General features: G+C 38.1%; 2 protein-coding genes and 1 long non-coding RNA gene across 4 annotated transcripts in view; 2 read left to right on the top strand and 1 right to left on the bottom strand.

Annotated features, from left to right (window-relative positions):
- Positions 1–1,605: 1,605 nt before the first annotated feature.
- On the top strand, positions 1,606–2,814 carry LOC148159700 (uncharacterized). The gene is made up of 2 exons (XR_015762958.1): positions 1,606–1,835; positions 2,601–2,814. It is a non-coding gene; the product is annotated as an uncharacterized LOC148159700 (long non-coding RNA).
- A 781-nt stretch (positions 2,815–3,595) lies between these two features.
- Positions 3,596–5,550, top strand: LOC106928610 (leucine-rich repeat-containing protein 3-like). Its single transcript, XM_015004976.2, has one exon. It carries the CDS (start codon positions 3,658–3,660, stop codon positions 4,519–4,521), a length of 864 nt encoding a protein of 287 aa, XP_014860462.1. The 5' UTR covers positions 3,596–3,657; the 3' UTR covers positions 4,522–5,550.
- A 3,913-nt stretch (positions 5,551–9,463) lies between these two features.
- Positions 9,464–21,814, bottom strand: part of col2a1b (collagen, type II, alpha 1b) — a 51,324-nt gene continuing 38,973 nt past the window's right edge. For both annotated transcript variants that reach the window (XM_015004950.2, XM_015004965.2), the window contains 13 exons: positions 20,471–20,632; positions 19,465–19,572; positions 17,733–17,840; positions 16,493–16,546; positions 15,906–16,013; positions 15,451–15,504; positions 15,209–15,316; positions 15,062–15,115; positions 14,822–14,929; positions 13,220–13,508; positions 12,788–12,975; positions 11,056–11,298; positions 9,464–10,963 (listed from right to left, as the gene is read on the bottom strand). In XM_015004950.2, coding sequence (XP_014860436.2) covers positions 10,817–10,963; positions 11,056–11,298; positions 12,788–12,975; positions 13,220–13,508; positions 14,822–14,929; positions 15,062–15,115; positions 15,209–15,316; positions 15,451–15,504; positions 15,906–16,013; positions 16,493–16,546; positions 17,733–17,840; positions 19,465–19,572; positions 20,471–20,632 — 1,731 coding nt within the window. In that variant the 3' untranslated portion in view covers positions 9,464–10,816. The remainder of the gene's footprint in view (positions 10,964–11,055; positions 11,299–12,787; positions 12,976–13,219; positions 13,509–14,821; positions 14,930–15,061; positions 15,116–15,208; positions 15,317–15,450; positions 15,505–15,905; positions 16,014–16,492; positions 16,547–17,732; positions 17,841–19,464; positions 19,573–20,470; positions 20,633–21,814) is intronic.

Raw genomic sequence — 21,814 nt, 5'->3', positions numbered from 1 at the left:
GATTTGTTACTCATCCTTTTGGAGGCAGTCCATCACTTACAGGTCATAAAAGTTTTCCTTTCACTTGGCATCCACCTTCAGTGACATATTTCAGTTCTGCTTTAAGTTAGAAAGTTTCAGACACCTCAGGTCAAATAAGAAGAAACGGAAGAAATTAATACAGCATATTTCTGGCTTAATCTACTGGCACCCTGGTGAAGATGTCTTAAAAGTATCACTGGAGCAAATAGTAAAGATGAGCAAAGATTGGGGAAGCTTTTAATTTGAGCACATGTACTGAGTCTGGAAAAAACTGTTAAGAAATAATTGACTTAAGCAAAAGCACCAGTGATGCCATTGGTGTTACCCCAGGGATCCCTTCAAATAGGGCATTTTTAAAAAAAAATATGCCCTACTTTTTAAGCTACACGGTGGGCAGGATGTTAAGTTAAGAGTAAACCTGTTAGAGAACAGCATCTTGGGGTCATCATATGTCCACAACAACTATTTGGCACTGTCTACATGCTAATTGGTTGTTAAGAAATTACACGAACAAAGAAAAATTTATGTATTTTTTGCTAAATTCAACTGGAATTTCCACTAAAGCTGTTCTTTGGTCAGATGAGACTATAATTGAGCTCCAGGTGGATCTGTTAAGTAGGAGAAGTGTGGAAAAGCCACATGTTAACTATGATGGAGGCTGTGTGATGATGTAAGGATGTCTCTCTGCCAAAGGTTCTTGTTAAAGTCCATGGCATGAATGCAACTCTTCAATCCAAGGACATTTTAAACGCAAATATTTCAGGAAAGTGAAAATAGGTCATCACAAGGTCTTCTGTGATCTAAAATGATCATTCGAGCACAGAAATGGTTCCCTGTTGACTTAGTATAAAATCAACCTTTTTTTGCCCCCATCACAGTCCACAGGCATAAATCCTGAGGAAAAACCTATTTGCTGAGCTGAAGAGAGCAGAGCAAAAGAGAAGACCCAGGACTCTGAATGATCTATACAGATTCCACAAAGAGGGATAGTCAAGATCTCCCCATCTCTGTGCATTGCTTCCACCTTGTGAAATGTTGAAAAAGAAGAGTGAGTTATGTTCTTACGACAAAGGGGGGAGGAGAGGCTGCACAAAGCGTAACTGCAGGGGTAGCAATTATTGCTAGTGCTTTTATTAAAAATAATTATTACATTACATTCCACATATTAATTGTTCTCCAATGAGGTTAGGTTTAACTTTTTAGTGCAAGTATGTGTTCCTGCAATAAAAAGCAATTTATTCTAAGGCATTTATGGGGTGGCCGCCACTTTGCGGTGTGTAGCTTAAATTAAATGTGATCCTGTTATTTATTTGGAGTCTTTTTCTAATTTATCTCTGTGTGTACCTGTCCCCATTCACTCAGCTTTTCTGGAAGACTTATTCTAAGAATCTAATTATAGCGAAAGGTAATTAAGTTAATAGCTCATGGAGGTAGCGTGCTCTCAGAAAAGCGAGATGGATGCCGCGGGTAAGGAGAGGTGATGATGGCACACCCTCCGTGTGTGGATTTACCTTTTACAAACACCTATTCTCAGGGAGAGAAAGAGAGAGAGAGAGAGGAGGAGGAGGAGGAGGAGGAGGAGGAGGAGGAGGGAGAGTTTGCCCCACATCTTCACAGCTAAAACTGCCTCCGTCGCTGAGACAGTCCGAGATGGAGCCGTCTGTGGGCAACGGAGCGCAGCGTTTCCACTCATGGATCCACGCAGAAAAGGAGGATTTTGGTGAAAAGCGAATATAAACTACAAACGGAGTCCGAAATCAACCCCGCTTTCATCCACCATATGGAGTCAAACTTCATGTTAAACTATTTTAAAGGTAAGATAGTTTTCCGAACATTGTGTATTGTGTGCGTAAAATGTGTTCCACATGTACAGTGGCCGCTGTAGTGGGCTTTCATTTAACAAAAAGTCTATAGTGTAGAGAAACGGTTTCTGGAAACATTAGTTATATTATAAATGGTGTGTTTTATGTATAATTTATGCATGAAAAAGTTACAAAGCACGCAACAAAAAGAAAACACTGGAATTTTTTGATCAGAGCCATTTATGGCAGTTTCCATCCATATTAACGCAGTTTAAACCTAAGTAAACTTTAATTGCAAATGTAAAAAAATAAAATACCCTGTAACTCATCTAACTTCCTATTAGTACTAAAAAATGTACACATAACATTCAAAACACTTAATTTATAATTTAAATGTATTTTCTTTTGCTCGTTTCTTTTTCCTACCCTCCTCATTCCCATTATTTTCATGCATCATGTGATTTTTTTTTGCTAATTGGAAATTTGCATATATTAATTCAATATATCAATTAAAATCATGAAGAGTGCCTGAAATTTCCACCTAATCTTACTGGACATACTGGGCATTTTACCAGTTTAATTTGAGTATATCAGACAGACCTAGAGCAATCTAAAAAGTCTGAGGTTCCAGCCTTTAAGCATATTCTTTCTATTTACAGTGGAGACTAGAGACGCATGACAGTTTTGATTTTATTATGAAAACACAGGGTGCTTGACATTTAAGAGGGTTCTCTTGTAATCAAATCCAAGCAATCTCTTGTGATTTCTGTCCTATAGAGACATCATTTTCACGAAGGATGCACTTGCCTCAGAAAAACAAAGCGGCTCTGGAAACATCGGGTTGAATCGTCAGAGAAAGCCTCAATGAAAAATGTCTACAGAGATAGACAGACTAAAAAAAACAAACAAATGAAACAGAACAACATGCAAATATGAGGCTTGTTCAATTGGAAATAGTTTAACTCACATTAAATATTTACCATAATCTACAGAGTTTTGCACATTGTTTTTTTTATTTTTTTATTTTGCCTTCCAGTTTCATGAGTGGTGAGCAGATGGTAACACCAAGACTACAGCAAGAGGATTGTTTCCCACTATTGTCACTTATTGACACTGTGAGATTCATCCAGGATTGATGTTCTTGTCCTTAATAGTCTAACAGGCAATGCTTGGGCTATTGATTGTTCTCTCTCTAGCCTCCATCTCTACAGCGCGTAGCACGCTTAACCCTTGCAGCGTGATTAAGCAGCCCTGGTATCATAGAGACATGAATAGAAGGGTAAATGAGATGAAAATGTATCGATCAGGATAATATGATACCTTTTATTCTGGTCTTGAAGGACAGAACAGAAAGAAGGTAGGGTAGAGTAGAGATAATTGCATTATATGATTTGTGTTCTTCTAATGCAGAAATGCAAAAGGGGTTTGCAACCTTATTAGGCCACTTAGGCTATCATTACAGCTGCTCAGACTGTGATTAAAAGAGGAAGCCACTGTAGTTAAATATATTGGTGCATTTTCCAGAAATCTGGTAACTGGATTAGCCACCATGCAAGATGTTTGTCATGCAAAGAATTAGCTTTATGCATGATTCACTGCAGTGTTGCTCTACAAAGGCCCTTTTGTGTTGGATGGATCTTAAACTCATTTCATTTCTGTAATGCAAGTTTTTCTCCTCTATATAATCCTCTGCATGCATGCTCATTTGATTGAATGCGTTTCCAGATTTTCTTCTTTACTCTGTTCCCCTTTTTCCCAACCTGCCAGGTTCTCCTGTAGCAACAGCCTGAGTCTGATTGGGATCTTATGTGTGTCATGGGGATATGGTGAGGCGATGTGCACAAGCTTGTGTGAGAAGAGATGTGGCGCCGTCAGTGGAGGAAGGGGAAGGGGGACAGGTGAAAAGCTGGATCTCTACTCATGGCTGTGCATGTCACTCTTGTTCTCGACCCTGTGGGGTCAAGCAACCCCACAGTGCCCGGACAGCTGCCACTGTGCCTGGGAGACAGCCACTGTGTTGTGCTCGGACGCAGGGCTGCGGGAAATCCCAGAGGGGATCCCACCAGAGACGGTTTCCTTACACCTGGAGCGCAACTACATCCGGAACATCCCAGAGAGTGCCTTCAGCCATCTGGTCCACCTGCGGGACCTCTACCTGTCCCACAACCGCATCGACTCTCTCTCCTCCGGGGCCCTGCGGCACCTGGGACCTGACCTGCGCCTGCTGGACCTCTCACACAACCAGCTGAGGCAGGCCAGCAGGGAGGAGTTTGGGTCCACTCGCGCCAAGACCCGGCTCTATCACAATCCCTGGCACTGTGACTGCACCCTGCAGGAGCTGATGGAGACTCTGAACCTGGAGCCCGAGACCGTGAACGGGATCATCTGCGAGAGCTCCGTGCGGGGCGTGGGGGAGGGGAGCCGGTGGGAGGACCCGGGATCACCAGGCGAGCACGCAGGTCAGCCGCTGGTCAAGCTGCTGGACTCCGGGGTGAACTTCTGCAGCCTGCAGAGGAAGACCACGGATGTAGCCATGCTAGTGACCATGTTTGTGTGGTTCTTCATGGTCATTGTGTACGTTGTGTACTACGTCCGGCAGAACCAGGCTGAGGCCCGGAGGCATTTGGAGTACCTGAAGAGTCTACCCAGCCCACGTAAGACCCCTACAGAGACAGACACTCTGAGCACGGGCTTCTGAGCTGAATGCTGTTGAAACTTAACATTCAGATGCCATATTTATGGAACGTGACTCTGAAACGCTAACAGAAGTTACTGAAGTTACCAACTATGGAGGGAATTAACCTTTTACAGAAGTTTGATTATTCCTTTAAATTCTTATTCTAAACATTTATTTTCTTATGACGTTTTTGTTTTTCAGTTTTAGTACAAAATTTGACATATTTTTCAACTTGTACTTTCTGCACTGAGAGAGGAGAGGAAAAGTTATGAAAGCGCAGCAGGTAAAGATAAGGCAGGACTACGTATGGAGAAAGACTTTTTGAACTTAATAACATTCTGTCTCCCTTTGTAGCCCCTCTTTTCTTCTCCCTCCATGCCTCCTACTCTGCTCTTTTATCTTTCATTAGGTTCTAATTAGGAGATGCTGACCAGCTGACCCCTAATGAACACTTGAAAGGCACTAATCAGTTGGAGTGTGTTTGTCAGGTGTGCAAATTCAGATGTGTGTCCTTTAGATGCTGTTTGAGTCATCTGTATGTGTGTGTGCACGCATACATGTGTGTGTGTGTGTATGTGGTGTTTTTAGGCACTGTCACGGCCATTCCTACTTTGAAAGCCCTGATTTTGCACAGATCCTTACCAGGCCTTCAGTTTTAGACAAACACCACACTACTCATCTAAATTTACTCTGGACAAGCAGGAGAGGATGTGCTTTGTCCTTAAGCTGCAGCAAACAGTTTTTGAAAAATCTCAACAGACGCAATAATTGGTACAAAGAAATTTTGAGCTGAGTTAGTGAAATGGGTTGCTATCTAGAGGTTTTGCTTTAGTTCCTATTTGTGTTTGGGTTACGGGAGTCTAATTTTGCCAGAATTCAACAAAGATCTCAAACATGAAATGAACAAAACAAATGCATAAATTATTTAAGTACTATTGTCTTGATAAACGTGACTACATGGATTTTAGGTATGACATGGAAATTTCAGAGTTTTTTAAATTATCTTATGCGCTGTGGGCTGCAGAAGATCAGCTCTACTAGTCAAAGCCAGAGGTCCCAGAGTTTACGTGCTACATAAGAAGCCACAGTGATTTTATAGTGTACTACAGCGAAGAAAGCTTAAATTGATTTAGTAATTGCTGAAATAGTCAGATCAAATTTCAACATATGACTTCACATTCAAATTGTTTTTCATTTACTTATATGATTTTGCATGTAATAAATTATTGAAATATTTGAATAAATATTGGTAAATCAGATTTATTCATTTCCAGGTTTGTTTTAATTTGAATATGTATAAATATAATTTAATGCTTTATTTGCTTTCTTCATTTTGGAGCTTTTTGTTCTCCATAGTTTACCACATGGACTCTATCAGATCTGCCTCCATTTTTAAAGACGCTGGGAAAATAATCACATCACTTATTATTAAAAGAGTCAAACATTTTGTTGTAACATGTTAGGAAATCTGTCTAAATTAGTGAATTTCTTCTCCATTTTTCTCCACATATTGAACTAAAACCCCACTGAATTAACAGCCACATTTGATTGATTTTCATGAGGGTATTGCAACCATATTTATTGTACAAATAACTCCAGCGTCCTCAACGGGATATGTTAGTGATGTCTTAAAATATTAATGCAATTCCTCTGTGCTACAATAATAGATCTAAAACAAAACCCCTTTCTATTGGCAATTATAAATGTAGAGAAATGGTTCAAAATATTGTGTTCCCTTAATTTATACATCTGCATTAATGTCACAACATCAGATGTTCTTTGCACATTTATTTTGACCAAAAATGAATAAATTAAAGAAAAGAATGACTCAAATAAGTGTCTTGACATTCAAATTACACCCGAGTAAACGTGTTGGGAGATGAATGAAAATAGAGTTAATGTAAGTGCAGCGTTATGCACGTTTTTGTTTGTTTTCAGAGTATTGCATTTCTTAGTATCATCGTATTATAGGTTTTGGGTGGTTTGAAAAATAGCAAAAAATTTTGAATGAGATGCCAGAAATTGTGCTTGACCCGCCAGAGTTTTCTCCAGCATGAAGAAACACAGTTCTCCCCCCAACCCCACCTGTTGCTACCAAATGCCACAAAGCTGGTTGAAAGAAACCCAGTAAATTTTTTTCTTGTCCCCAAAGTTGGACAAAAATTGGAATGATGAACAAACAGAAGGAACCTTATCCATAACCTTTGGTTGCAATATGTCGGTCAAACAGCTGGCTGCAGCCTGTAATAGCATACTGTGAAACCATGGTACAGGATAACATGGTTTTACTGTATGCTACTTGCATAAAACAATATATATATATATATATACAATATATATATATATATATATTATATATATATATATATATATATATATATATATATATATATATATATATATATATATATATATATATATATATCAAAGAGTCGCAGGAAACCAGCCCTCTGAATTTGACACCTGAGAATCTCATTCCAACCCATGTCTTGTGTATGATGTTATTACTATATGTAGCTTACATAATAATTAAAAATTTTTGTGTTGCAGAAATAATAGGATGCATCTGAAGCCATACATTTGTTTTATTAAATTAGTGTCAAACAAAATAAATCAGTTGTTCATCTTGAAAATTATATCTGCTTTACTTCAGTCAATGTTTCCATAAATTTGTAACATTTTTTCTTACTTTGTGAAAATAAAGAATTAATAGGGAACTGAATGGACTGATTTATGCTTAATATGTAAACAATTGTGTACAAATTCATGATCAGACTGTTATAACTGCACCTGGATTTTATCAAACGGCACGTTTTAGGTGCAGAAGCAGAACTTAGAATAGGTCACCTACCTGTGAACTGTGATGTGCTAAATGTGGTGTGCATGTGTTGTAACCCACAGAGAAAGGCTGGCTGCATTGTGTCTACTCTTTGAATTAGAGTCAGTCGTTATCACGTTGGTAAACCAAAGGCTAAAAGGGAGATAAGGTTGGACAACTCTGACCTTTAAAAAAACAAGGGTGTGTAGCAATGTGGGTGTTTACCGTTTGTCATAAATCATTCATCTAAATTTCATGCAACATATTTCTGTATCCTTCAATGCACATTTTGTATTGAGTAAACCTTGGACCAACTTTTGCTTGCTGATGATTCTGACAAGCCAAACCTCAAAATCTAAATATGTCTACCTGTTATAGTCTTTAACTGTGGGATTTCATTTATTGATGTTGATGTTTTGTTTGAATCGTTGCTTTCCTTTATTGTTTCCTGACAACAAATGATTCAAATCTAAATAAACTTTTGCAGTGCCTTGCAAAAGAAGTCACACGCTTTTATTTTGTAGAGCTTTTTGTGATAGACAAATACAAAGGTGTGCTTAATTGGGAAACGGAAGAAAATTATGCATTTTTGGCAAAATTTAAAAGGGTATTAAGATGTATTAGATGTATGTTCAAGTTTTAACTATTACATTAATATGCTTAAATCTAAACCACCTCAGTTTGGCCCTGTCTGGTGGTTTTCCTGCTGAAAATGTAACATAATGTGTCTCCAGTTTTTCGCAGCCTCCAACAAACTTTCTTTCAGGGTAGCCTTGTATTTGGCCCTTGTTCAAGAAAAACATCCACATAGAATGATGGTTCCATCATCATGTGTTGCTGTGGGGGATTTGGGGTGATGTTCAATTTTACACACGTAGCGTTCAATTTTGCTCTCATCTTAACTGGACCAACTTCTTCCACAGGTTTATTGTGTACACAGCTTGAGGCAAATTGAAATGAGTCTTCTTTGACTACTCTTTCATGAAGGGTCGATGTGACATAACCCACCTGACTGGTAGCTATTTGCTGTTTCTCTAGAGATACCTTCAGACTCTTAGCTATTTTTGGCCGTCTTGATGCTACTAGTCAGTGACATTTGAAGGCTTATGACATTAGTGTATTTTATTTAGGTTTATCAGATAAATGTGCCAAAAAAAACTCTGTATATAACCATCCTGCAGTGAAACACGGTCGATGCAGCATCATGCTGTGATGCTGTGAATGAGATAAATGAGTATAGACAAAGATGGCTGGATGGAGATATATATATATATATATATATATATATATATATATATATATATATATATATATATATACTAGTTACTCATAATCTATAATAACCCTGAACATAATCACATGATTATAAAATCATTACAGAACAAATTAAAGAAACTAAACATAAAATAAACAAAAAAAACCCCACTTAAATTAGAAACATCTTAAACTACTTTGAATAATTAACTGAGCCTGTTTGATAACTGGGACCAACTGTGTGATTGAACTGAAGTGATTTTTGTTTGTGAATTGATGCCATATAAATAAACTAAATTGTTTCGAATTACTAAAGTAACAGAGTATTATCAGCTGATTAACGATGGAGGAATTCCCCCCATAATTAAACATCTAATGTTGTCAAACGTATCTCCGTCTAACACACGTAGAGAGAGATTCTGGGAAGCATAAGTTGGATTTCTAGATGTCTGATTTAAGTTGGATGGATGCGTTAAAAGTATAAAAACAAATAATTGAAAATTGGGATACATAAAAGGATATAAAGAATACATAAAAGTGATAGAAGGAAACAACTTAAAAGCTGAAAACAAAAACCTTTCTTGAGTTTAAGCAATAAAACAGTTCTTGTAACTACTGACAGCACTTTTCATGTTTACTTTGGTATTTTTTTCCACTCATTTTTTTGCAATACATTCCAGATGATTGAGGTTGAAAGATCTCAGTGCCATCACCCTAATGTTTAGCTTTTGGCACAAATTTTTTATCAGATTTAAAATGTTATTACTTCCAGTTAGAAGAACATGTTGATCAATTTAAATGATTGCCATTTAACTAAATACTCCTGGGGTGTGAATATTTTTGACTGTACGTTAACAGGAAATTCAATAAAACTCAACTTCAGTCTGTTACTTGGTTTTTGTCGTTTATTTCCAATTTACATTAATTAAAAATTAACAAAAACAAGTCATGGTCATAGTAATAAAATAATAATAATAATGCTATTATTATTATTATTAATAGTTCTATTATTAATAATAAAAAATATACACAACCTCACACATTTGAACCCTCTGTGCTGGAGTTGAAACTGGAACATTAGTGAAGTGCACTCAGTGTGTTTGTGTGTGTTTGTACGTGGAAGCAGAGGGTGTGTGGTGTGTGAGGGGCAGGAGGGGACGCAGGTCACACTGGATGAAGGGCAGCAGACTGAGATTATATAACCAAATATACCTATCTCGATTTGAAAAGATATGTGTAAACTGTGAAAGTTTAGATTTGTTTTACTGTGAGGTAGTTTTAAGAAGCCAAATCAAATGTTTGAAAAATAAAAATAAATTTGTTCCTAACTAAATTGATTACAAAACTCTATCAGTCATGTTTGCTCATAAATCACAGTGAAATCCAAAATCCCAGAACGAAAGGGTCTCTAAGGAACGCTCTTTCTCTCTATGTATGTATGTATGTATATACATACAAGTCACTATATCAAAGTATCAGGTTGCTTAAAAACACAAAACTGTTTTACAACAATAGCACCATTGATTTTATTATAGTACACAGTAATTTTGATACACACTATGGTTGGAGAAACAGGAACAACTGCACATTCTATATGGTATGATGAAGTATTTTTGGTTTCAAAGAACAATAAATTCTTTATTTGTTTGTGACAAGATTAATGGGATGGTCATAAAACAGGAGGAAGTTGGCGGATGAGGCTTCTTTTTCTTTAAAATATATATATATTTTTTATCACTTTGCAACAAACTCAGTCCTACCACACCTGGGAGTCTAACCTAAACAATAAATAAATAACACCAACACATTGTTTTCTCTTGTTCCCTGGTAAGCTCCTATTCTCTCCTCATGCTTCCTCCTTTTTGTTCATAGATATTGGGTATGTGTGTGTGTGTGTGAGGGGGGCGAGGGGGTTGCATTCACAAAGAGTGAAAAAGGGAGGGTTTAGGGAGAGGAGGGTGTCCATGGGGGGGTGGGCCAGAGATGACTGAAGGCAATGCTGCGGATGGATCACAAATGACAGTTTGTTGGTGCCATTCAGTGCAGATATCCTACCGAGTTCAACTTGGAAAAGCACTTTTTTATTTAGAAAAGAAGTCCCATGTTTTAAAAAAGTGTCTTGATTTTTCTTTCTCTCTCTTCCTCGCCTTTTCACCAACGCGTGCTCCTCTTTCGTTTCCTATTTTACTTTTTTTTTTTCCAAACAGCCGCTTTTTCTTCCTCCTCTTCGCAGCTGCTCATTCTTTACAAGAAGCAAACTGGCCCAATATCAACTCCAAACTCCTGGTCTGCTCCACCGATATCCATGGGGGCAATGTCCACGATGGGCAGACGGGAGGTCTTCTGCGACCTGTATTCGAAAACTGTCTTACCCCACTGTCCTGTGTGTCTCTGCAGGAGGGGAAAAAAAGCCATACAGAAAAATGTTAGCATTTGGTTTGCCCCCTAGAGAGTACAAATATTGTACTAGCAGGACCGCATACCGCACAGCCGTCTTCCATGACGCTGTAGGTGAAGCGGCTGTTGCCCTCGGCTCTGATCTCCACATCGTTGGAGCCTTGCAGCAGGACGGCCTTCTTCAAGTTGCCTGGTGAAGCATCCAGGTAGGCCACACTGTTCTTACAGTGGTAAGTGAGATTTTGGGAAGCCTCTGTTGACAGCAACCTCAGGAAAGTCATCTGAATGGAGGCGGTGTTGGGTGCCAGGCTGTCATCACCGTAACTGAACTGCATTGGACAGACAATCAGGTTATATTCCTGGTGCTTCATCTAGTGTTTTTAAATGAGCTAATGCTTTGAATTTTTGATTCCATGTATTCCAAATCTAAAAATATGTCGTATTCGTCACAGAAATATATATATATTTTTTATATTTCATAGCAAGATTCCTATATTCACTTTCTGAATTTTACAACATATTTCTTGTAACTGAACAAAAGCTGCTGTTTCATGTCTTGGCATCTGTGTTAGATATTGAAAACTCCATGATATTTAGCTATCAATGTCCTGCAGTGACTCTAAATTGTGTGTGTCATGTTTGGTTTGTAGCTGTTTTTTGTATGATGCGAGTGTCCTGGGATGAAGGATGCAGAACCTTTGTCAGGATGAAGGTATTACATTTTTGTTGGGACGTTACCTTTTTAAAAATTCACTATCAACACGCTTTAAAAAAGTTGCCTTTGATCTTTAAGCCTTGCACAAGCTAGAAATAGCTAAATAATGTAATCGATTTTGTAGGAGAAAAGAGTAGTCATATTGAAACCAATGTAGTTTTTGTGAAATGTTTGTCTTATTGTGTGGTATATGTTTCATTCTAAAGCACTTTGGGATTTTTGTCTGGTAAAAAGTAAACAACACAAATACATAACTCTTTCACAGTCTGGACACAGGAGGTTGAACATCTCCTGCTCTGATTACAGCTGGGAGGCATTCATGTGTGAAGACTTTGATGTCTGTAAGTGCTTTGGGGCCCTCTAGATCACCCACTGCTCCTTGAGTAAGAATGATACATGCTTTTACACCAGGTTCTCTAAAAGTTGCGACTAACACAAGAAAAATTTGCCAAATTTGCTGGTTGGCACTTTTTCAAGAGGGGTCAAACGAGTCACTAAATAAAAAACAAAGTTTCCAAGTTAGCTCTTTGAGTAAGTAAGTAAAGTTTACTTAGGAAGTGCTTTTCAATGTTTCCAATGTTTGAGAACTATTTTCTTTCATTTTATTTTTATATTGAGAAAATGTGTGCGAATGAATGTTCAGGATAGTTTATCGTTAATAGCAATAGTTAATGCCATGCCATTAATATTGTCTATGTCTTGTTTTTATCTGTTTCAGTGCAATACCATATTCTGTTTCACCAGAATATGGTAGCATATTCTGGTAATTAATAGTTTTATTAATTGTGCTTTATAAATAAAATAGAGTTGGATTTGGATCTTGTTAGGACATTGCCAACACATTTGAGTCACACTTATGTATATTTTGTAGCAGTGGAGCATGTATAAATGTAGAGCCACAAAAATATTTTTACTTGTTGCTTTTTTTTTTTTTTTAGCTTTAGGCAGCATATCTTTCCGTTTGAAAGATATTTTCACTTTAAGTTTGACTTTCTAAATCTGAACTTTTTGCCATGCAAAGCATTCATTTGTGCCATAACTTAATATTGTAAAATATCAATATTTTACAAGCTAAGAAAACTAAAACAGGTTGCAGATCTTACATGGAATCCTCCGTTCATTTCCTCTCCGAACCAGACATGTTTGCGTTCTTTGCTCTTGCTGGACCACCAGTTCTTGCGTGGGATCTTGGCAGGATTGGGGTTCACACAGGACTCCCCGGTCTCCATGTTGCAGAAAACTTTGATTGCATCTACAGTGCAGCCCTGATTTGGATCAATCCAGTACTCACCTAAACAAAAACAGAGCAATAGCCTTCAGGGTGACATCATTCTTTCTGCACAGCTGGAATGCCTTGCATGTTTTTGCATAGTCTTGTAAAAACTGACTCTAAATCAGTACAAGACAAATATATTCCAGAGCAAACAAGATTTCTGTCAAGTTCCTATTTTTCCAAAACTTTATTTCCCCAGACTAGACCCAGTCTGCTTCATTGTCTCACCCCAATTCAGCCAATTTCTTGCGTTGTCACTCACCGCTCTTCCAGTCGGGATGGCAGAGCTTCAGGTCTCTACAGGTGCGGGCAGGGTTTTTCTTGGATCCCTCTGGGCTGCGGATGTTCTCAATCTGGTTGTTGAGGGACTTGAGGGTGGCATCGACCTCTGCGTCATGTTGACGGAGATTCCCAGCGGCCTGGTCTGCCCTCATGTACCTCAGGGGATCGGGAGACTTTTCTGTTTGACCCAGACCAGCGAAGGCAGACATGTCAATACCAGGACCGGGAGGACCGGGAGGACCAGGGGGTCCAGGGTTTCCAGGAGGACCCTGAAAACAATTCAGAAAGTAAGAACACATTTTATTTTACTTCAGGAATTGTAGATTTCCTGTATCCTTGTGTTTTTCATTCACTGCTAGATTATTCTTCTTCATTCTCTTGAACAAGATATGTAATTTTACACAATTTTCTGAAGAGGGTTTTTGCAAGGCTACAATTCTGAATAACAACTTCAACTGATTGCCAGGGTTAACAAACAGTACATAAAAAAACAAGCACATCAAAAAGGCTTTTCTCATTTCTCGCTGTGGGTTGAGCAATTATCTGTCTAGGATGTCCCTCTTGGAATGAGCAATGCAAGCAACACATTTAGTTGCTTCAGTCTCCAATATTCTTCCTCATGTGGGATGTTTTAATAGTTAAATGGTCTTTTAATAATGCTTTAATAATTAGCTTCATGTAGAAATAAAATGGAGAGAAGACAATAAATTGGGAAAGCACATTAAAAGTTACTTTAAAATAGTTTGTAATAATTATTAATCATTATTAATCATAATAATTTTTAAGTTGCATCGTTTTTCTGAATTTTTACAGTCAAATAATTCAAATGAAGGATAAGTTTTCCGAAATTACTTCATGCCAGTGGTTGATGGTGTAGTGAAGAAACAGATCTTGAATGTGTGTTTCTTTGGTGACCTGAGTTTGGTAGAAGAAAACCTTCTAGAAAAGCCTAAGTCAGCACATGAGGCAAACAAAAGGAAGTGATGGTATTTCTGCATGTGTGTGTATGAAGAAGGTTCAATTGCACATACTGGACCCTGCTGCAGAACAGAGGTGAAGCCGGGTAAATCGTATTCTCTTCTTCTATGCAATCTCAACCATCTTTATGTAAAGGTTTTCATACGACACACTACACATTTATTTGCAGAAAAATGAAAAGTAAAAATCCTATTTCCATACAGTAGCACCAGCATGTACTACTTTGTGTTTAACTATCACATAAAATCCCAAAAAAATACTTTGAAGTTTGTGGCTGCAGCACGAAAGTTCAAGAGGTGGTGATACCTTTGAAAGGAGCTGTATGCAATAATTTCAACTGAACTAAGTTACAGATCTGATGCATGTAGCAGTGTTTACAGCATCATTAAGGCTCATGAAGCTGCATGGCGAAAGCCTCACTCTTTAGGCTGTTATCTATTTATTTATCTATCGCCCTTATCGCTGTCTTGAATATGAGGTTGATATATACATCTATTTACCAAGATAATTAAGCATGTGATGGCATATATTTTATTCTGTAGAAGTTAGTTAGGAAAGTAAAACATGCTAAAAACAAACAAAAAGGGGGAGTGATGTTCCTCACAGCGGGACCAGAGTCTCCAGTACGACCACGAGGTCCAGGGGGTCCGATGGGTCCTGGTAAGCCATTTGACCCGTCTTTTCCAGCAGGACCAACAGGTCCAGGTGGTCCCTATTGAAGGACGGAAGCATGAACATAACTAGACTAATCACTCAGCTGGATAAACAGAAATACAAGAATCCTTTCAATTTAAAACCATTTTACTGCTTTAATTGCAACATGTTTGGTTGGGTTTGTACTCACTCTTTGTCCAGAAGGCCCAGCAGGTCCAGTGGCACCCTGGTCTCCAGGTTGACCCTAATGAAGAGACAGCACAGGAAATAAGACCTTAAGTCTGAAACAAACAATGGACTAGTGTAGCAATGTTTTAGATCAGATATGGCGTCTTACTGGTGGTCCAGGGAGACCCTGCAGACCGGTGAAACCTCTGTGCCCCTTCTGACCTCTCTCACCAGACTCTCCAGCTTCACCCTTATCACCACGGGGGCCTTGGGGTCCCTAAGAACAAGTTTAAAGCATGCTAATGAACTCTTATTTGTTGGTGACGGTTGTGAACAGAAAGAAGGTAAACAATGAATATTCATTTCTGTTTGACTGGAAGTTGTTCCAAGTTATCAGTGCAGGACACATACAGGCATTCCTCTGGCACCGGCAGGTCCTGGAGGTCCAGCTGGTCCTTGGGCACCCTAATAAAATGAAATGATAAACATATAAACACACCTGACTTGCCTAGAAGTTTACCAGTAACAAAGTTTTTGTAGAGTATTTTACAACACATTAGTAATAAAATTTGGTTAAAAAAAAGCAAGCGCTTCATGAAATGCATTAAATTAATATTATGGAAATTAGAAAAGCAATAAAAGTTAATTTATGTCTTGGATATAAGGTCTATCAGGGATAAAACACCTGAAAAAACCTTCTTTGTACTTGTAACACAATATGTTAATGTTCAGCTATAGCAGAAATGAGCTTCAAAGAAATATTATAACATAAAAAAACTTTTATGCTTTGGTAGAGTTTTTAAAATAGCTTTTGGAAAACATGTGACTTTGCTTGTGCAATAGATTAGATATGAGTCATTACTCACAGACTCCCCTCTGTCTCCCTGTTTTCCGGTGGGACCGACTGGGCCAGGAGCCCCAGGAGCACCTGGAGCACCAGCAGCACCAGCAGGACCGGTGTTGCCACGGTCACCCTGCAGCGAAAGGAGTGTCATAAAGACTGTGAAGACACCAAGCGTGAATTCATTTGCTAAAATATATGATTTTTAAATGTCTTAAATAAAAATGGTGTAAAAAGTTGCAAAAATATTACTTGTAACAATAAACTCTCCAAACAAAACTTGCACCTTGCCTTTCATTGAACATTGTTTGGACACTTCCTTCTCAATTACATTTTATTTTAATACAATCAGTGTCTATATGGTAACAACTCTTCCGTCTGGTATGGACACTATTATTGGCAGGATAATGAGTAGATCCTGCTCAAATTTGCCAAGGAAGGACCCAAAGAACATGACAGAGATGAAGTGATTTCATCCTGCAGAATTGTCAGCATTTCCCTGACAATTCTGACTTGTTTTGATGGCAATGACAGGTGTGTAACATTGTCATCAAAATCAAAATATATAACAAAATCATACAACACAGGTGATTTGACCTCTTGTAATTGTACCTTAATTCCAGGAGAACCATCTCTACCAGGAGGTCCATCAGATCCAGGGTTGCCCTGTTAGACAAAATGAAGTGGTAATTAATTCTAACCAGGTGTCCTACTGAATGAATATTGGCTGCATAATGAGCCCCACTGCAGCCAAACCCAATAATAGGACAAAATGCAAATGGATGAGTGATGCAAAGTGTGGAGAATTTCAATGGCTCACATGAAACAGGAAGTGGATTGACAGCTGCGTATCCAGTCCGGAGATGTTTATAAGACTATTTTCTAAAGTCAAAGTCAAAGTCAAGTCTCAAGTGTTTGAGGGTCAACTCTAAAGTCTTTGATGAGCATTTACAAATGCATGGCATCTAGTCTCTCTTTAAGAATGCATTATTGTAGGTTGGAAATTCAAATCCTGTATTTTTTTTTCTCTTTGGCACAAACATTTAGCAAATACATTGTAATCTTTGAAAATTTAATATTCAAAACTTGTTATGAGCTGTTTTACATTACTCTGAAAAACAATGAGACATCAATCCATTAGAAATGTAAATATGCAGTTATGTCTAAAGAGGCTTGCAAAATTTGGTATTGATCCGATACAAAGTAAATACGTGGACAATATCATCTATATTGGTATTGATATCGATACTAATAACAATACTTTTTAATTTTTAGGTTTGATATATCATCAAACTTCTGACCTTCAGGTGTTTTGTAGTATTTCCTTTGAATTATTTTATTTTAAGAACATATTAACATGATAGGCAGAAACATTTTTAAAAACAAAACTAACTTATGCACATTTTTCCTAAATGAATAAAGTGCAAAACATATATATCATTTGTGAGCAAATCAAAACAAAACCTATTTTGAGGTAGTGCTGAGAAACTATTACATAAAATCAAAATAAAATTTCAAGACAAAATCTGAAACTAAAGTATCGATCTTACCACACTAGTATTGATCTGCTACTGGTATCGATTTGGTGTAGATATTATCGATGTTTTGGATCAATCCACCCTCCACTATTGTCTGGATGTTATTATAAAGCTACAGTTAAGATGAATACTTAACTATTCAACTTCATCCCTTTTGCAAGATTATATATGCATATGGAGCCTGCTTACCAACCTGCCTTTACTTCTGAGTCTGAGTCAAATCAGAAGTCTTTGACTCAATTATGTGTCTGAAATTTGAATTTCCATTTCTGATTCAATCAAGCACATGCTTTGTGTCGGTGATTTTCCTTTACCTCTCTACCAGGTTCTCCAGCAGGACCAGTGAGCCCAGGAGGTCCAACTGGTCCAGGCGGTCCACGGTCTCCAGGACCACCAGCAGATCCCTGCTTTCCAGGCTCACCCTGACAGGAATAAGGACTGATTGTTACATGTTGAAAAATGAAAAAAGAAATACAACTCTTTAAATTTCCACTAGTTCAGGTTCCGCAGTTTGTTTACGGTTATACATTTGAGTATTTTTAACAACAGAAAGAAAAATAAATCTTCAATTTGAAGTACATAGCTAAGACACTAAAAAGAAGAGTGATTCCCAAACTCAAGATAATTTTTTTCTTCAACACTTTCTTGTGATTGCACATTCATCATGGATCCTAATTTCACTGCTTTTGGTGCAAGATTGAAGTATATACATATTCAAAATTTATTTACTAACTCCAGCATTTTTCTGTTGCTACTTGTCATGTCATTATCTTTTATGGTATGAAAAGAAAATCTTAGTAGCAATGTGTTTTTTTCTATTTTTTGTCTGTTCACAAAAAGAGAAACTACATCTAATCACATTTATACCAGATAATTTATACAAATACACTCAGCTGTTGGGTTTAAACAGTTTATAACAGTAACAATTAGTCTTTGACAACAACAAAAAAATCACACTTTGCTTTGAACATGAAGCCTAATCTGCAGTCCCATCTGTCATTGAAAGCTCATTCCTTGGTGGGTTTATTTTGATTTACTGGAATCCCCTTCATGCATGCTGGTGAATAATTGATGGTGGGGACATGCCCGCTGAGATGTTGTAAGTAGGGGATGTGGTTCATGTCATATATCAAAAAAATGTTGGATGTAAGCAGGGGAAGCTCTTCAGTCACATGTCGTGGTGTAATCTCCATCAGACAGAAACATGAGGGGAAAAGCCCTGGTTGACGTGAGATGCGTTCTGACTGATCAAATTAGGACACAGCAGATTGTCAGTCCAGAGCACATCTGCTGATTCCCCACATTTACTTTACAGAGTGCCAAAACAGTCAGTATTGTGCTCATATGGCAGATTCATTAATATTTATTAACAGCCGTGACAGCAGGGTTGATGATGCTTTCACCTTCTGACTCTCTGCCTGTGTCTGTGGCCTCGAGAGACAATGTGTTCATGGAGACATGCACACCCTTGCAGGAGCTGCTGCAAAAGCAGTTTTGAGATCTTTTGAAGGTGTTTATGTGTCTGTTGAAACACAGCAAAAAGAACTGGCATAAAATTTTACTGGTGCATGTCAAAAATCGCAATGCGGGCTGAGCTGTGGTTTCATCCATACAAGGGTAGTAAACATGCTAAATTTAGCATCCAAAGAGCTAATATATGAGTTTGTGTCCCTTTTTATATTTTAAAGTTGTATTTGTTTTGTTCATTTTTCTAAGAAGAAAAAGTTATGTATTTAAGACATGCTACATCACATTTTACATCTTCCTCATGACCAGTTTCACAACAACAGCCCAGTAAAGCTAATTCTCCCACAGGTCTGACTCAATTATAGGAAATATTTTAATATGAATTAGAAAAAACGACAAGCAAAGTATGTTTGATGCCATATAATGTGCTCTTGTTTAGTTTTTAGTCTGTTTTGTGCTTTTTATTGCTCACGTTTAAATTTTTGTCTTTTGTCTAAATTTTTAATCTCCACCTGTATTTGACTTGCAGAATTTAAGTTTGAATCTATGTGCTTGGTCATGTGATTTCATGTTACTTACAGAAGGCCCAGGCAAACCAGGGAAACCTCTTTCACCTCTCTGCCCGGGTAGACCAACAATACCGCGCTGACCAGCCAATCCCTGAGGACCCGAGGGACCTAGTGGACCCTGAGTGGAAAATATAAACAACAGAAAACTCATCACTACTGTGGTAGACGTCTCTCACATAACACATCTTGAGCCACTCGGTCATTATTGTTTCTTATAAGTCACTTCCAGTGACTTCTTATAAGTCACTGGAAGATAGGTGTATATCTTCCATCACTCTCAACGCAATATTTTATTCCCAGTCGGAGTTGCAAATGAATCTCTCCATCACCTCTCTGGTCTACGTCATCCTCAGCTCCAGAGGCTGCTCTGTCAAAATGTCTCGCAGCTCCTGAAATCATGTTCACAGTGAACACCTGACTGTAAGTGACAGCTGAGACGCACCATGAGGCAGACAAAGCTTTGATGCGCTGATGCTGGGCTCAGGATTTCATACACAGGATGAACTCTATAGGAAGAGATGGACTCAATGCAGCACTGCCTCAGAGTTGGAGCCTCCGCCCTCGGGACACAACCTGTCATTATCTTGACAGAACTTGTCATCTATTTGTAACTGGTGTGTATGCGTGTTTGTGTGTGTTTGTGTGCAGCTCTGAAGTAAAAGGGCTGGGGCTCCATTCTTACACTGTCACCGGATTGTGCTGCCTTGTGCTGTCACATCTTAGTCTGCTATTAGAGTCAGTGATGGACACCGACAGCTCTGTGTATTAGTGGTGAGCGTGTCCATTACTGCTAAAATTGGCTGTCCGGCTTGAAAGGAAAACATAAAAGTGGCTCAAAATGCAAAAAACAAATACATTAAAATATTTTCTTCTCTTTAGACTTGCACCTACATGCAACAGTAGGTGGGTGCAACAGGAACCATAGTGTTATTTTCAGCATAACAAGGTCACAGATTTCCACATTATGTAAAAGTCTGTGTCCTGGGTGCTTATAGGAGGAGGTGCAGCACACTCACAGGAGGACCGTCCTCTCCAGGGTCGCCCTTCTCTCCTGGAGCTCCTGCGGGACCGCGTAGTCCAGCGTCACCCTGTCTGCCTGGAGGTCCACCGTCTCCTCTCACTCCTTTTGGTCCGTCTTTACCAGGAGGGCCAGCAGGACCTGCGGGTCCAGGATTACCCTACCAAGCATTTGAATAAAACATATAAAGTAGGTCTCATTTTGAACGCAAGTTGACAGATAAATATTTCTGTTTACAGAGTCCATTTACAGCGACAACAAAAAGTGTTGTCTTCAACACACTTTATTGTAAGCAATTATCTAAAGAAAGTCCTGCTGCTTTAGACAAACTGTTCTGGCAATGTGTGTGTGTGGGGGTGTGTGTGTGTGTGTGTGTGTGTGTGTGTGTGTGTGTGGGTGGGTGTCGGGTCAGGAAGGGTAAATGCTTTACAGCTACTTATAGAATACCAAATCAGGCTGGGAAAATTAATCTAATATTCTAAAGATCAGCATTTGATACTTATCTCAAATTGTCCATGTCAAAAACTACCACTATCCAACCTTACCACACACACTATCTACAATTGCATTGTTAACAAAGAGGGTACATTTTATCTAATCACTGGATCACTAGATTTTATTAAATCATTTCAAATAACAGTGAAGGTTATTTCACTCTTATTTTCAGGAGAGATACCTTAAATGTCAGTTATCCCTAATGAAGATGACCTTTGGAGTACTTCAGAGGTTTATTTTTAGACCTCCCATCTTTACTTTGTACTTGCCACGTCTGTGACATGCTATCTGCAGGCATAGTATGATTTTTTATTTCCATGCTGATAGCACACAGTTTACATCTCTTTTAACCTAAGAGGCAGGAAATGGATGTATCCAAGATATCAAAGATGGCACAGAACGTCCTGCAGCTATACTTCAACCCAAAATTATTCATACCTCCAACAGAGTCAGGTTTATATTAGTAGTTTATTGTGACCAGCATCTGTTTCTGACTGGAAGTCAAATCAAAGATAAGAAGAGTTATGAAAAAGCTGATTAGCACATAAAAAAAGGGGTAGACTGATTTAATACCAATAAAGGTTTCCATTTCTTTTTTTGGACATATTTTTTATAAACAGATTTTTTTTTCAGCCCCCAAATTGAATTTTATGTAAGTTGAATTTTTTTTTTCTTGTTAGAAAACTTGATATTTTCTGTTTAATTAGCAGTTTCTATTTATGAAATAATTTTTTCCTAAATACTTTTGTCTTGTTTGTTTGATTGGATTTACGCTGTATTATATGTAATTAATATTACTACTACTGTTTTCATTGCAGAGTAAAGTGGATGAGCAGAGGTAGAGTGA

Source organism: Poecilia mexicana, unplaced genomic scaffold (genome assembly GCF_051168715.1).
Source record: "Poecilia mexicana isolate PSO_F unplaced genomic scaffold, ASM5116871v1 scaffold_5, whole genome shotgun sequence".
Taxonomy (NCBI): Eukaryota; Metazoa; Chordata; class Actinopteri; order Cyprinodontiformes; family Poeciliidae; genus Poecilia; species Poecilia mexicana.
Note: the sequence above shows the minus strand (reverse complement) of the source record. Positions and strands in the feature narration are given on the sequence as shown.

Bases quoted from the DNA above. Each gene is read 5' to 3' on its own strand.
- LOC106928610 (XM_015004976.2), top strand. From the start codon at position 3,658: ATGTGCACAAGCTTGTGTGAGAAGAGATGTGGCGCCGTCAGTGGAGGA.